Below are 15,933 nucleotides of genomic sequence, written 5' to 3' on the forward strand. Positions count from 1 at the left end.
TTCCCAAAGTTTTCTGAAGTAAATTAATTAAAAACGAAAAGACAAATTCAGTTTGTGTGATTATCAAAACATTGGCAGTGCCAATATCAGTAGCCTAAGGAATTTCAAAAATAGAGAGGGGTGTAGTGTATCTGTCACTTCCTTCTAGAAAATATAGAGGAATCTAACGTGACAATCTATTATGACATTCTCCATCAAGTTGGCCCCAAAGCCAATGATGACTTGGGTAGGTACTATGTTGAAAGTTCGGTGTATATCTCTCAACGATCCTAATCTCTATAGTCTATACCAGGATAACATATGATGATGATTTGTCCAAGTTATTTCATTGGAAAATTCGATGATCCCTCCCTCTGTCCCTCTCGCTGATCTCAAAGCAAAACCCAATTCAAAGTGTCAGTCACCTCTTTGCTTTTAGTGATGATTCCCTTCCCTTTCTCCACATTCACACCAAACTTTACCTTTTTTTGTGGGAATAAAGGTTGAGTGTCAAAACCGTGGAGAATGCATCGATAAAGAGGCTCAAACCCCACATGTAAATGTAGAGAGGGTTGGCTATTAAGGCTTTCAATTTCAAATGCCAAAAGCAGAGTCCTTTATAAAAGTCATTGCTTGAATGTCTCTACATTGGGTCACATTCAAGCCCTACCAAAAACCCAACTCAGGATTTCACATGCTTGTGATCCACCATGGGGGTGGATCCCTTTCCCATCATTCTACACAAACAGTAGCTTTTTAGAAAGAAATAGAGAGAGAGAGAGGGGTAATAACTGCAAATACCTCTTCACGAAAAACGAGTGTTGAGCAGTGTAAATCAATGTAAATCAATGTTTAAAATGTGGATGTGACGCAGAACTCGGCCAAGAAAAATCCTTGTCGACTCGGCTCGGATGCAGCCAAGAACGCAGTTGATGTGGTCATCACTCAGAGAGAGTCAAAGGATATTTTATTGGCTCTAAGGCAAAACGCGGAACGCAGATGCGGAGCATTGACAAGTTAAAAGGGAGTTGGCTCGGGCGAGTTTTGAGTCGAGTCAGCGAGTTTTCAAAAACACTGGTGTAAATCATGAAAACCTACAACCCACCCACCAGCCCCATTATTTGAAATGGAGGGCTAAAGAGTTTTGGTTCTCATTACATACATGAGGTGCTCTAGTTTCCACGCACGGGACCTTTAACCTTTTGAAACCTTGACTACGTACTGTTTGAACTTTCTCTAAAGAAATGTTTGACTGGTACAGCTCTCTAGCTTAACATTTGATTCTAGCTATCTCACTCTCTTAGGGGCTGTTTGGATCAAGGTTAAAAAATTTATGGGAAAAAAAAACTTTCAGGTTCCAACGGGGTTGGAATTTTCCTAGAAAACAAGGAAAATTTTCTAGTCCAAAAAAGGTTTTCCATGAAAAGTGAATTAGCCAGAATTTTCCTTATTCTCTAGCCAGTATTTTCCTTACTCTCTCTCTCTCTCCCTGTTTCGTGCTTTCCTTCTTGGAATATTAACTGTTCTTAGTTGGGCTTTTATCATCTTACAACCTTTGCCAAAAGAAATATTTATTTATAGTTGATAATGTCCTTCACGGACGCACTCTTTTAGATTGTGACAAAATCATAACATGTCTACTATCAAAACGGACAAGCTCATATAATTACATAGTTTCTCTCACCAACACTCATTAGTCACTTGTTTTTACAACTTCTATTTCTAGCAAGTGTTGGGCCCAAAGCCCACAGAACCGTTTGCTCCATCAAATGATATCTGAATTCCCTCCTGTTGAATATTTCCTATAATGGAAAGCCCAAAAGAAGATGGAGCAAATGCAAAACAGTAAGTCCCCACTTCATCTACCGGAATCAGATAATTCCTCGCCGGAATTGTCAGCATCGGCCCGCCGGAAAAGTAGAATGACACAGTTGGCACCTGTACTTCCACAAACCCGAATAGATCATAACAAGTGTCAAAAATAGACACACCAGAGGCCCGCGGGAGGCCCATTGTGCCTGCGATGAACGCATCCCGAAGTGCCTCATAAGCCTGCGTTGGGAATCTTGTTACCGCGGTACCGGTGTCCATGACCACACCCCCATCCCCCAATTCTGTCAGCTGGAACATATCTTCGGAGACCTGTACAGGTGTCCCTCCAACTCCAAGGCCCACGAGCCCCACGTAGTAGAAGCTTGGGGCCCGCGGGTTCCTTAGGAGTGGGACCCATGCTGCCCCAACTGGTATGGCGTCCCGTCCAAAGACCAACGAGCCGTGGGAGCTCGTCCCACGGCTCACTAGGCAGTAGCTGAAGGTGCCGCCAGTCTGGGCCTCAAGCTGGCCGACGATTGACAAAGAGCCGCCACCCAGGCCCAGTAGCCCAGCAGCGCCTACAAAGAGGCCCATGTTCCTATGGCCACATCCAATGGCCACATTTCGGACCACAGTGGGCCCAAACGTGAGGGTCTCTAGGGCGAGTGTGCCCTTGGTGTAGGACCCATCGCCGTACAAGACCTCGTAGCGGCACCGGCCGGCGTGACAACCCGCGTTCTCAAGGCGGCCACAGACGGTGGAGCCGCAGAGAACCCCAGCAAATGAAGCCGAGTCAGCCGGGTCAAAGACCGGGTCCGATTGTCGATAGCACTGAGAACAAGGTTGACATTGTACCCAAACAATATCACTCCCAGAATCAATCACCACGTATTGGTTTCTTGGAGGACTCCCTACGCCTATCCGGACGAAATATTCCCCACTCCCTTCCTCCATTCCGGATACGACTTCGGACCCGAAATCCTCCACCTTATAAGCATTGGTTAGCCGGCGGGTTAAACTCGCCACCCTGGTTGCATCTCTTTTCATTCGCTCGTCGAGCCGATGGCCGTAACCAGAAAAATTGCGGGCCGAGATCGCATCCCGGTGGACTAACTTGACCTGCCACTTCCCGTCGGCTTTCCTCTCATCGGTTTTCGAAAACTGTCGATGACCCATCACCTCTGATGGCCGGATTTTCAATCCGGCAATCATTTCTCGCACGTTCAAATACTGAAAGTCATTGGCAGCAGGTGCGGTGGAGGTGGTGCCGCCGCTACCCATAAGTTGTAGCACCACCATCATCAGTATAGCAACTAACACTACCATTTTTTTTGGTTTCCTTTTATTAGCTCTGCAAGCACTTGGGTTGTTGTGAGGAAGGATTTATATGATTTATAAGTTCGGTTTTTTAGGAGAGAGAATGAAATAATTGAGGTATGGGTATCTGAGGTTGGTGTCTTGTTTCTTGCTTTCTTTATATTGTTTGATTGATTTAGAGGTAGGTGTTTGTTGTTTTCAATAGCTTTTTTTGAGGTATGTGTTTGTTGTTTTCACTAGTGTTTTTTTGCTTTAGTATAAGTGTGAATACTTTTATGGTATGCTTCCTTAGTAAAGACAAACTCTCTCTCTCTCTCTCTCTCTCTCTCTCTGCTGTTTAGGCTGAGTGGAGCAACAAAAGCTGAGAGAGAATGTATGAAAGTGAAAATGAATGGGGATTAGGGCTTAGCCTTTCCATTCAAACCGTGAAAAGTTGTTTGGGCTTAAAATATGAGGGGAGATTGATTTGAAAATTATACAAAGCCATGCCCTTTTCTTTATTAATAGTTAAAGCACATCTTTTCATCCAAGTGACCAAAGTACCATTTATTTATATAGTTCAAGTATGTATGCATGTTCACAACTGCATGCTTTCATAAATCCAATAATCCATACATGTGTGGTGTGTTATATTTCAGGTCTACAGGAACATGATTGGCCCCTTGAAGAATTTGTTCTAATAATTTTTCCCCGGAAAACTAATTTTCCAAGTTTTGGAAATGCCTTCTATTGGGTAGAAATTTTTTGCATGAAATAGTTTTGACCTAAAAAGGGGTTGTTACCAAACCTTAGAAAATAGTCTTCTATTGGAAAAAAAATTAGGAAAAGTTTTCATATATGGTTGCCAGACATTCCCAAACACCTTGCCTGGATTGCAGGAAAAACATTTCTTGTGGCAAAAAAATTTTCCTATGATTTTTTTTTGTTTCCACAATTTCAAGGGAAATGAAAATTACATATTTAAAGAGGTGGGAATGCCTATTATTAAGTACATTCTTTTATCTAATGGAATGATATTTCCACCCCTCTCTCATACCTTAGATTAATGTATTCATGAATGGCTGTATGTTTGGAAGAAATGAGTGAAGGCAATATCATTTTCTTTATTTACACCAAAAGGTCCCTCTTTGTATCTAAAGACATGACTAAACCTTGCTTGACATTCACACTTCATTTATACTTGCATGTAAAACTATCCTGTATATTCTTAAGTTCTATGTAGGAGGAAAATTTGTAAAGTATGTAGAATTTTATACCCCCAATAGAAAAGTCATACCAATTTCTTTATTTCAATCAAAGTCCATCTTCTCATCCGAACCCAAAGAATATCTCCTTGCTTTACAGACAGTTTAAAATATGCATGCATGAGTGGATTTGAGGTAGAAGAACGATAGAATATCTAGAGAAATCGCTGCACTGAGATATGGCTTTGAAGAAATATAGGAGGCACAGATTAAGATATGAAGGCCACGTAAATACGACAAGGCCAACCAAAGGTGATAGAAATAGAAAATGGAGAGTGGAGAAGTCACGATGGCAAAAGAAATTTGAGTTTGATGCAATGCCAGCCAAATAATTGAAGCATGTTGGGTTTTTTGGGTTGTTTTTGGTTTTATGTTGGTTCAGAGTTCACACCCTGATTTTTCCTTTTTCAATTTTGGATTTTTTTTGTTTTGTTTTGAAGAGTAGTGAAGTTTTGTTAGTAAAGAAGAGAGAGAAACTCAACCAAAGTGGTCAAAGGTTTCACCCAAACAAAAGTAAAAGAAACAAAAATCCCCAATTTTTTTTAAATATTTAATATATTTCTTTTTTTTTTAAGACGTTGGCAATAATGAAATTGAAGGCTGTCATTACTGCAATTTATTTATTCATTGTTAAGAAATTTATTTCTATATTTCTCAATTTTTTAATCCCATGCCTGTTAGTGTTAAATTTGAACTGATATAAGCTCTTTTGGGCCTCCACAGAAATTTGCAGAAACTATCTAAACATGATTAACACTGCTTTTCTCAGTTGGGTGGTGAAGTTATAAGAAGATTCTGAGATTGCACTATAACAAATTGTGGAGAAATTATTGGAGAAAAAGAGTGATGGGACACAACTAAAAATGATAACATCCCCTTATATTGTTGTGGGTTCCATCAATAATGCTAAGAGCACTGTTCATTGGTCCCAAAATTGTCCTCCCATTGGTAAAAGGCAAATTTTTGGGTCCTACAAAAGAAATTGGGTGGTGTAAGATCAAGGACCTTGGATCATCGGATCAAGGTGATCTCAATGCCAATCGACCAGTTTTATTTGATCACATAAGAAAGGTAGAAGGGGGGCCCAATAAGTGTATTTTAGGAAGGAGCATAAAAGTGACTTTTTTTTAGCATTTTCACCGAAACTATGGTGCATCTCGCCCATTTGTCCACCCTTAGAGAGCCCTGCAAATACATGTGGGTCAATTATAGTTTCATAGTGACTATCCCACTTGGTCTCACCAATGGGAGGCAAAGTATTTGCAACTATGATCAGCCTTTGGGATTGGTTTTGTCATTAAAGGCAGTGACAATACAGTACAGTTCTCTGTCTCCCACCAATGGCAGCAAGTGCACTCATTTGTGTGTCCTACTTCTCTTTCTTTTCCTACAGACCAGTTGCACATTAGATGATCTACCCACCTAGATATAAGCCAATCTAATTCATAGCATGTATTGGAAAGAAAAAGGTTAAGAACTGGGGTATGAATGTATGATATTTCAGTTTTTGAAAACTCGGATTCAGCAAGAACTCTGCCAAGGTAAAAGGGAGTCTGACTCACGAGTTAGTGACTGAGGTAGCCAGTTTCTCATTAACTTAGGCAAATCAAAGGAGTTTTTTATTGACTCAATAAGGACAAAACTCGGACTCTAATGAGAACTCGGGACTCTTAATGGGAACTTGGTCATGGTAAAACCGAGTGACTCAAACAAGTCAATGATTGACTTGGGGAGATTTTAAACACTTTGATAGACAATAGAACTCGCCCACAAATTTCTATGCACTAGTATGGATGTATGATGGACAAAAGACAATGTATCTCACTTACATATTGTTGTAATTTAATCCACCTTTAGCTTTGGTAGGAAACGCTAGTTGAGGTAGATCTGCTCCACAATCCAACTTGCTGCAATGTCAAAACAATAGGAACCAGTGCTTATCTAATTAGATTAGAAATTTATACACAAATTGAACCCACAATCCAATTAGATTGCATACCGAAACTAGGCCTTGAAGAGCTGGTATTGCGATTTGTGAATTTTTCAAAGAATGATAACATGCACTTGCAGAGTACTTAGTGACTATTTATGGCCTTAATTGCGTCAACGACTTTTTCCATCTGCATTGCACGACTACCCTTCACCAAAACAACATCATTATCAGTTAACATTTCCGCAATTTGGGGAGTGAGGGATTCCAAGTCTTGGGCACAAATAATATTGATCCCCTCAGGTAACTTCGACTTTTCAACTGCTGAAAGAAACCTATTCCCAACAAGTGCAACCAAACCAAGACGGGCATCACAACACATGTGTAACACTGCCTTGTGAGCATCGGCTTCAGTTACCCCCAATTCGAGCATGTCCCCAAGGATGGCGACTCTTTTGCCTCTACAGTCCATAACTTTTAGCGAATTGAGAGCTGCCCTCATGCTGGTGAGGTTGGCATTGTAAACATCGTTGATTATTTTCATGCCATTTTCAGAAATTTCCAGCTCTGACCTCATATGAACTGGTCTAAATTTCGACAAGGATTCTCCCACTTGACGAAGAGAAACCCCCAAAGAAACTGCAACTGCTGCAGCTGCACAGGCGTTGACTGCTAGGTGCAAACCAGGACCATGAATCTCAAATTCCACCCTGAAATTGAAACCAGAAAATGTTAATAGTGGAGGAGAGGACCACACAAATACTACATTTTTAACAGAAGGTAAAGAATGGAAATAGTAAATATTGAATGTCATACTCTTGAATGAAGGTACCATGATACTCAATTTGATAATAAATACTGATACTTTTAACCAGAACACCAAGATGGCTGCTATAAATAACATTGGGATTGGTAATCATATTTTTCCTATGTTTGGATGAACTTCCATAACTTGTGCTGGCCCTATCTTTTGTACTTGCATGACATTTTCTAGTCTCAACGGTAGTCACCAATTTCATATTCAGACATAGAGTGGGGCAATTGTTTGAAATTTTTTAGAAATGAAATGGAAAAGATCGGGAAAAACTCGAAAAGACCACGTTTTCATGTTAAACACATGTATTTGGGGGTTATGTATAATAAAGATTATGCATAAAGACACTTTTGGCATAGGAGGGCATATTAGTGAAATCAAGACTACTGACCCTGTAGAACATCATGAGGCGACCCGCATGGTCTTGATCCCATCCCGAATGGGTCGCTTGTGTAAGATTTAATGACTAGAAAAATCAATGGTTTAGCGTTTCTTTGTGGAAGCCAAAACGAGGCTTGATGGAACAGGGACATAGGATCATCCGATCAAGGGGTTCTAAACGACATTTGGCCGAACTTTCGGTTGTCATACCGATCAAGGAGTGTAAAAGTGATTTTCATTTTAGCATTTTTCTATAATATTGTATAGGCCAACACAAGTGAATTTTATAGTATGTTGGTTAAGTGTATTGTTTGCTTTGTAAAAGGTAATGGTTTCAGCTCTCATAACTCCACCTTTCAAAAAATTTCAAATTGCTGCAAGTTTTCTGGATTTTCAATTATTTGGGAATTTTCATGAAAATTTTGTGCTTTTTGAATTTTTGCCAACTTTGGTGACTCTGTTTTCAACTGTTGCGCAGTTATCAATCCATCCTTCTGTACTTTCAGTTGCAGATAAAACAAAAGTTGATATATGCCATAAATGACCAAAAGGCACTAGAAGATACGATCTCAATTTTTCAAAGATCAAACAGCAACAGGTTGAAATCATGATTTCTCATCATGGAAGATTGCAGATCCTTTTCATAGGGTAAAAGAAAGAGAACTAGATCGAATTGGGTGAAATTTTCCAAATGCCAATCTTCCATTGAAAATCATACGAAGTTATAATTCAGATCATTAGTGAAAGAGCGATGATTTTTTCAACACCCCACCCCCACCCCACCGCGCGGACGGATGCGCCCCCCTTTTAACATGATTTGCGGCAAAAAGCATTAAAGCTGCCCACAATTCACGCTAAAGGAGAGTTTGGGGGTGGCGGGGGTGAAAAAATCATCTCCCTTAGTGAAATACGGATAATAATTATTCTTTTTTAAGATTTGAGGTGCTCAGTTAGCCCTCAAGAGAAAACGAGGATGTTCCTAATTTGATGTTTCAATGCTTCTCCTGGGCAGGTAATACAGGAAGCTCATGGAAACTCTAATTCCAAAAGTCATCTAGCATATATGAAGGAGAAATAACTTACTTCTCTGAAGTCATTCTACCTAAGATTTCTTTTCTGAGCTTAAAATTTTGATGTTCTAAAATGACTCGAACAGCACAACCTCCACTTATACTTTCAGCCAAAACCAACCGAACATCACTGTCATTTCCCTGGCCAAAGAAAACCTAAAGCAAAACAATATTTCATTTCTAATCAACAAGAAAGGGCATTACAGTGCTACTGCTTCAGTGTAAACCAAGGCAAAAAACCCAAAGAGCAAAGAATTTTTATTTTAACTCTCCAGTAAATAATCAGAGAATGTACACAAATCAAATGACAGTATACCCTATGTCCAATGACAAAATTTGGCATCATGTTTTTCTGGAATACGATTACAACTCAGTCGAAGTTAAAGTGGCATAATACCGTTCACTACTATCTTACATTTTTTGAGCAATATGATACTTTAAGTTGAAGCACAAATGATTTTTGAAACTCATGGTATCCTACGGCATGTCACCACATGTTTCAAACCTACTATCATACATTTACAGTGTGGGTGTAGATCATGAACATACCCCGCAATGAGGAAAACATTTTGTCAAATGTCCAAGACAAATGAAATAAAAATCACGTCAATAGCTAGCTCAAAGTCTTATGAACTAGGCACTCTTTTAAGAGATTTTGAGGTCTATACACAAACAGTAAAAAGTTCCACAAGCACAACCATTATATGTACCAAAAGGGAATTCAAGACGTTTAGAATGTATACAAGTGCAATGGTGCAAACAAAATGTTTATGGGATCAAGATAACAAAGGACAAGGTGGACGGGAAAACATATAGATCTATTGAGTTGTCTCATAATGTAAGGAGATGAAGAGGATGATGCCATGAGAATAACTATGAAATGGAGACCTTCTTCTATAAATTCCAGATTGGAGACCCTGACACCTGCCATTTTTGGTGCCGAGATCTCCATAAAAATTTGATGTGTTATCACAACTAAATGAAATACTCTAAGACCTTAGAGAAAAGAAAACTGTTTCGCATTTTGTTATCAGCAGCAGTTTAGACTTCATCTTTGTGTATGGAAAAGGTGACTCATCCTATAAGCTTATGGGCCGTGTGAGACTTGTACTTCTCAGAGAGGCAAGAAGCAAGAGGACCAACAAAAAACGTATGAAATAAGCTAATTTATATCAAGGAACCCAAGGTCACTTTCTTTAATCCTTCCAGGCAGTGCTTCCACAATTTTTTTTGTTGCAAAGAATGGGAAAATAAAAGATAATGCATTTTGGTTAAACTGAATCAATCACCCCATTTCTATAATTTCCGACTTTAGAGCAGGCATTTGGCGGTGAATTGCAACGAATTATGAGAATGAAGCAGAGTTTCTCCAAACAATTCTCTTCTGCCTGTGTTGCCTGGTCTAAAATACAGAGATTGAGAACTGTTGAAAAGCATGTCCAAAATTTAGGAATCATGAGATTATAAAGCTGGGCTCCCAAAGTATAATATGTGATAGTGATACATAGAAAAGTAATAAGGATTCTAACAGCTGAATTTCAAAGAAGTATCAGTATGTAATGGATTCAGAAAGAAAGAAAGAACTCGTTATAAGCTCACTGTTGGTACACAGTTTTACTCCTTAGTCCTTACTGAGGCTTTATTAGCAAACAATTCTAGTGTTCGCCATAATGCTAGCGAGTTGGACAAAAGAGAGTACATTGTATAAATAATTTGCAAAGATAAAGAATTCAAGAGTTCAATCCATAAAACGTCTGGATCTTTTTTGTAAGCATCTTCTGTCCGCATATCAAATCAGAATTTAGATCCTGATAGAAATAGGACATGAAAGTATAATCATATGATGGCTAGTGGCCAAGTAAATTAAAGGTTCTACATCATAGTTGGGTTCTGTGCTTGTGGGAAGTGAGTAAAATGAATGGAAAGTATAACAAAAATATAAGTTGATACTTGTTCCATAACCCTCTGCAACCAAAACTTTATCTATTTATTCAGATGGACACCAAAACTTTATTTGCCTATACCATCATGGATTGAGATTGTCAAGATGAATTAGCACGGTAACTCATACCATCAATTATAGTGATTACTGGATCACACTTTTTGCATTGAAAGCAGTTGTGCTAAAGGCAAGATCATTCTCTATGCTCTGAGTAAGTAGTAGTTATAAAATTAAGTTGACCAGATGTCCATTACACACATTGTATTTCGATTTAATATTTCATTCCTCTAAGCTATGTGACAGAAATGGACTTGTGAGTCCTTGTCAGACAGAGCAACCTCAGAAAATCTGACAATTGACATGCCAACATAAAAGTTTTAGTATGGAAAAATTTAATGGTGTATGCATATCTATATATGGTATGCTTGTTGAAAGGCCCAATTTGCATATACACACATACACATTAAATTTACATGCCGACATACACATTGTGTCCATACAAGTGTTATGTATAGAAAAGTCTATCCGAATGAACAGAAGTACATTAAACTCCATAAATGATAGGTAGGTATGATTTCAGTTAGAGCCATGTTGGCATGTGTCTGGCATGTCTGTTGGACCAAATCAAAATTTAAAAAAAATGAAGTGTTTTTGCAACATAGCTTCTGGGGTTTTAGGATACCAACACGCACTTGATAGCCACTGAAGGAGGTTTTTATATAAGCTTTAAACTGAACACAACAGTTGAAGCATAAAAGAAGCAGAGCTCTTAGCTGCAGTAATATTCTGGTAGGATTAATACCCGATTGCCAAGGGAGACAAATAGACAGCTTCAATATAATCTTAAAGGATACGTAAATTGAAGAATATATTTGATCAAAAAATTGTTCAAAGTTTAAACTGAATATATAATAATGTTTGATATAAATAAAGGCCTCACCTTCTTAACCCCACTTGGAACAGCAATCCTCATAACTAGCGGATCATCTGCATTCAACACACATATATCCCCGTGCTTTGCTTCCGCCAAAAGCTCCCCTTTAGCTTTGGCCACGGCCTCTAAGCTCCCAAAATTCTCCATATGGCAGTGACCCACATTCAAAATCACTCTCACACAAGGCGAACACATCCGTGCCAGCTCCAAAATCTCTCCTCCTCTACTCATCCCAAGTTCTAAAACCGACACTTTAGCACTTGCAGGAATCTTAATCAATGTCAGAGCCACTCCAATGTGATTATTCTGGTTCCCGTGAGTCTGGTAAACCTGGCCAAGGTGTTCAAGCGCAAGCGCGATCATGGTCCTTGTAGTAGTCTTTCCTACACTCCCAGTTAACCCCACTACATGACCATGGAACCTATTCCTAGCATACTTTGCCATTTTCTCAAGGGCAATCAAGGTATTGCCCTTGACTTTGATAAAACCTCTTCCCCATGTTTCACAAACTCTATTCCCTATAACTCCTACACACCCCTTATCATCTAATGTTTGGTTAACAAAATCATGGGCATCAAAATGTTCCCCAATGATGGCGAAAAACCACTGGCCATGACACAGACTTCTACTATCTGTACAGATAGTTCCACAAGGACCCCACTTAACAATTTCTCCGTTCGTGGCATCTGCTATTTCTGAAGCACTCCATGAAGACTCATTTTGTAAATTCAAAGATTGAAATGATTCACAATAAGAACCGTCGCAACAACATACATTGTTTTGGTAATTTGAACAACTTTCTGAGGCAGAAACTCTAAAATCAAAAAGAGAAACAGGAAATTTGGTGGTTCTTGAATACAACATTCTGTTTTTTAAGCATATGGAGAGATGAGAATTGGATTGTAGTTGTAAGGTTTTTGCATGCATAGATTCAACTATGTTTGACAACCCTTTTTTGAATGTGAAGTTTAGTATACTATGTCGAGGATTGAATCTGTTTTCTCCACATAAAACCTTTGAAACAGAAGGGTAGGCCAAAGAACTAAAATTTTCCATGGAGACCCATTTAATGGCTTTTCAAGGCGTACTCTCTGCTATCTAACAAAGCCCATTTAAAAAACCAACCATAAAAACACAATATTTGATGGACTGGAGCTGGGTTTTTCCCTCTAAAATTGCACTTTTCATGCAGATTGTTTTTCAGTGTTCTTAAGTGTATGAACTTTGTAATCTTCGGAAGCCCAAATTCTGGAATTAACAGTACAAGCAGAATGTCATTGTAATGGAGATTTTCTCTTCATCTAAAACCTAAAACCCAAAACCCATAAAGAAACACAGCAGAGCATAAGCTATTTGAAGAAAGATTTGATTTTTATGCAAATGGGTCGATGACAAACATATTTGATGGGGTTTCCCTGTAAGGATTTGTTGTCTGTGAAAACCCTTTTAAACTTAAGCAAATACCTGGAATTGGATTTGCTTTCTGATGAATCAATGGTGTGGCTAGTCGACAAGTAGAAATTGAGATTGGAGGGACAAAGAAAACAGAGGTCTTCGCAAAAACTACCGATTTGGTGGAAATCTACCATTGCACAGGGATCGTTAGATAGAAAGATGTGGATTTTTTTTGTAGGGGCTCTCAAAATCTCATTATTGGGGGACCTGTCCTTAAACCTAGGGGTGCAACTCCGGTCGGGTGGGTCGGGTTTTCCAAAACCCTACCCTACCTATCTCGGGTCAGGTCTAATTTTTTTTCAGGAAAGCCCGAGATTTGTAAACCAGGCCCTACCCAAGATAGTTTCTCGGGTTGGGTCGGGTCAGGTTTACATTTTTCAGCGTAGAATAATACTAATTTTAAAGATTGTGGGGAAAAAAAAACTTTACTCTAACAATCTCTAAATTTATGTCGTCGGTTGGATAAATTTAAGGACACTATATTTTCACATAAAATATTAGATAAAAGACATGATCACCTCAATGAAAACAATTGTATCAATATATTGGAAAATGATTTGCTATGTTATTCAAGAGATATTTAAGAAAGTCACAGAACACCCATATGACTCGGGTTTCGGGTTTTTTTTCTTTAAACCCGGCCATACCCAAGATTGAGTCGTGTTTTCCAATTTAAACCTAGCCCTACCCAAGATTTCTAAACCCGACCCATGTTATGTTCGGGTCAGGTCGATGCAGGTCGGGTAAAACCCAGCCCAAGTTGTAACCCTACTTAAAATCCTAGGAAACAATCTAAATATGAATCTTTCCAGTACCACAGTATCACACTTAAATCTCTTTTTTAATTAGGCTAGGCTATATCCTTCGGATATGTTTGGCAACCATGAAAAAAAATCATGGAACATTTGTTTACCTAAAAGGTGAGAGAAGGGTGAAGAGCGATGGTGAGATAGATTTCAGAGGGCGGTGAGTGAGAAGAGCATGTGACGGAGTTGGTAAACAAAGAAAAAAAAGGGCAGTGATATTCCCCGCCTAACAGTTTTCGTTAACTTTTATGAAGGGGTGGAGAAGCAACCGTTAACTCCAAAAGCATAAAAGTTCACGATTTCTGTTTGGGGGGGGGCGGTACCACTGCCCAAAAATAAATCCAACTTAAAATAGGAATTTTGTTTTCTCCTGCTACCACCTTTCATGTCTTCCTTACTTACCATTCCCTCAAGTCTTTCTATTTCTCCCATCTCTTTGCCCTCTCTAACACTAGGTGATGTTGCTCGAATCTGTCCTGGTGATCAAATGGTCTTGGTTGTGCTGAGTCCTGCCTTTCACCTGGCTCTAACGATAGGGAGAGAGGGATTGCCTCAACCTTCAACCTGTGCCCAAGGTTTTAAATTTCGATCGAAATCTGATATTTCGGTCCGCTCGAAATCGAAATCGATATTACCTGAAACCTTACATTATTTCGATCGGTCGAAATTTTGAAATCCCAAAATTTCGGTTTGAAATTTAAGGGATTTCACCAAAAAAATATTGAATTTATTCATTATTTAATATTTTCCCGAAATTACCGAAACTCCGGCCGACATTATCTAAATTTTGGTAAAATTTTGTATGATATAAAAGAATGCTTTATTTGATTCCGTTGGATTTCGTCCAAAATTTCAATTTCGGTGAGGACCGAAACGCATTCCGAAACCAAAATTTGAAACTATGCCTTTGCCCACAGACAAAAGGTTAAGGACCAGTCGGAGTTGGAACTTTGGAGAAACCCTTCGACACTAAAGTCAGACAGAGGCACCAGCATGAGGGCTGCATAAGGGGGTTCCAATTAGGATACGTGCACTGAGGTGTATGAGATACCCCTTAGAGTGGAGGAGGAAGGAGGCCGAGGACCGTAAGGTTGGGGGGAAAGCCCCTAGAAGAGTTTCCCAGGTCCAAAAGCTTCTGGATGTGGAATGGAGGTTCCCTTTTACATGTGCAGTTCCGTGTTCATGGGCACGATGTAATAGTGATGTGGCACTGTGATAATCACTGGAGACGCAGATCATACGTGTATAGGTCTGGAGAGTGATGTGATAAGACATGCACTTTCTGGAGCTTCAGAGGATTATAGTTTGACGGGCAGATAGAAGATCTTGTACAGTGGAGGTTGGAGCTTGTACTGTTGCTGATTGATGGCTACTCTCTCTCTCTCCCCGCCCGCCACCAAATCAACCTCCAGAACCCTTCGATTCCAATAGACATAAAACATAGTGGTTTTTCGATCCTACGAAACACAGATGTGGGCACATCTCTCTCACACACACACACCACTTGGCAAACTAACATTTCCTGATAAAAAATTATGGTTGGCAACAGTTTAGCCTCTAACTTGATATTGTAATATCGCAATTCATACCCAATTAAGCATTACCTAAATTAAATGAATCGTTTTTTGCAAAAGAAGTCTGCTGCTTTGTCTTATTTGCAACAAAGAGTCGTCCAGTTGCCCATCAAAACCAAAAAAGAGTCATCCGGTTTGACGTTTGCAAACGTAGTCATAACATTTGGCTACATTTTGCAAATCTAGTTATGCCATCACTTTGTGAAGGAATCAACCATATTAACCCAAGCGACTGACTAGCAAAACTATCTGGTTTTGATGAAGGAAAACAACCATCATCCAGTGCCCATGTGGTGTCTGTTTTGTGATTGGAGTTATGCTGTTGATATGATGGACCATCAGAGGGAGACCTGATGGGTCTAGGTCTAATGCCCATGGTGCTCTCATTTGACAAGATCGAAGCGCGCAAATATGAATTATTTATAGACATCTTTAGGATGTCTTTTTCAACATGCTTGATCAAAGGTCTAGAATCATCCAACAATACTCATGGACTCGATCTTCATATACTGAGTCCATTTGTACATGGTTTTTTTCCTTAACAAAAATGAGGCTAGTTTAAAAGATATTTCCATTAACCCAATCCCATTCTTCCAAGGAGACAATATTCCATACCCTTTTGTTTTGTCCTAAAAACGTGCATTTCACCTCCTTTTGTTTCTCTTCCTAAAAATG

General features: G+C 39.2%; 1 protein-coding gene and 1 pseudogene across 2 annotated transcripts; both read right to left on the reverse strand.

The window, feature by feature from the left end:
* Positions 1-1,587: 1,587 nt before the first annotated feature.
* On the reverse strand, positions 1,588-3,251 carry LOC143854170 (protein ASPARTIC PROTEASE IN GUARD CELL 2 pseudogene; annotated as a pseudogene).
* Positions 3,252-3,603: 352 nt separating this feature from the next.
* LOC143854168 (uncharacterized) lies at positions 3,604-13,217 on the reverse strand. Of its 2 annotated transcripts, XM_077364001.1 has the most exons (5): positions 11,430-13,217; positions 8,561-8,703; positions 6,352-6,992; positions 6,182-6,259; positions 3,604-5,322 (listed from the first exon to the last, which is right to left on the reverse strand). In XM_077364001.1, the coding sequence occupies exons 1-3, from the start codon at positions 12,477-12,479 to the stop codon at positions 6,428-6,430; spliced, it is 1,758 nt and encodes a 585-aa protein (XP_077220116.1). In that variant the 5' UTR covers positions 12,480-13,217; the 3' UTR covers positions 3,604-5,322; positions 6,182-6,259; positions 6,352-6,427. The 2 variants fall into 2 exon arrangements, with proteins under 2 accessions (XP_077220116.1, XP_077220115.1); XM_077364000.1 differs by lacking the exon at positions 3,604-5,322 and having other exon boundaries at positions 6,116-6,259.
* Between the last annotated feature and the right edge of the window lie 2,716 nt (positions 13,218-15,933).

The sequence above is a fragment of the Tasmannia lanceolata genome, unplaced genomic scaffold, assembly GCF_043159265.1.
Source record: "Tasmannia lanceolata isolate RefF3 unplaced genomic scaffold, GAP_Taslan_0.1 ptg000020l, whole genome shotgun sequence".
Classification (NCBI taxonomy): Eukaryota; Viridiplantae; Streptophyta; class Magnoliopsida; order Canellales; family Winteraceae; genus Tasmannia; species Tasmannia lanceolata.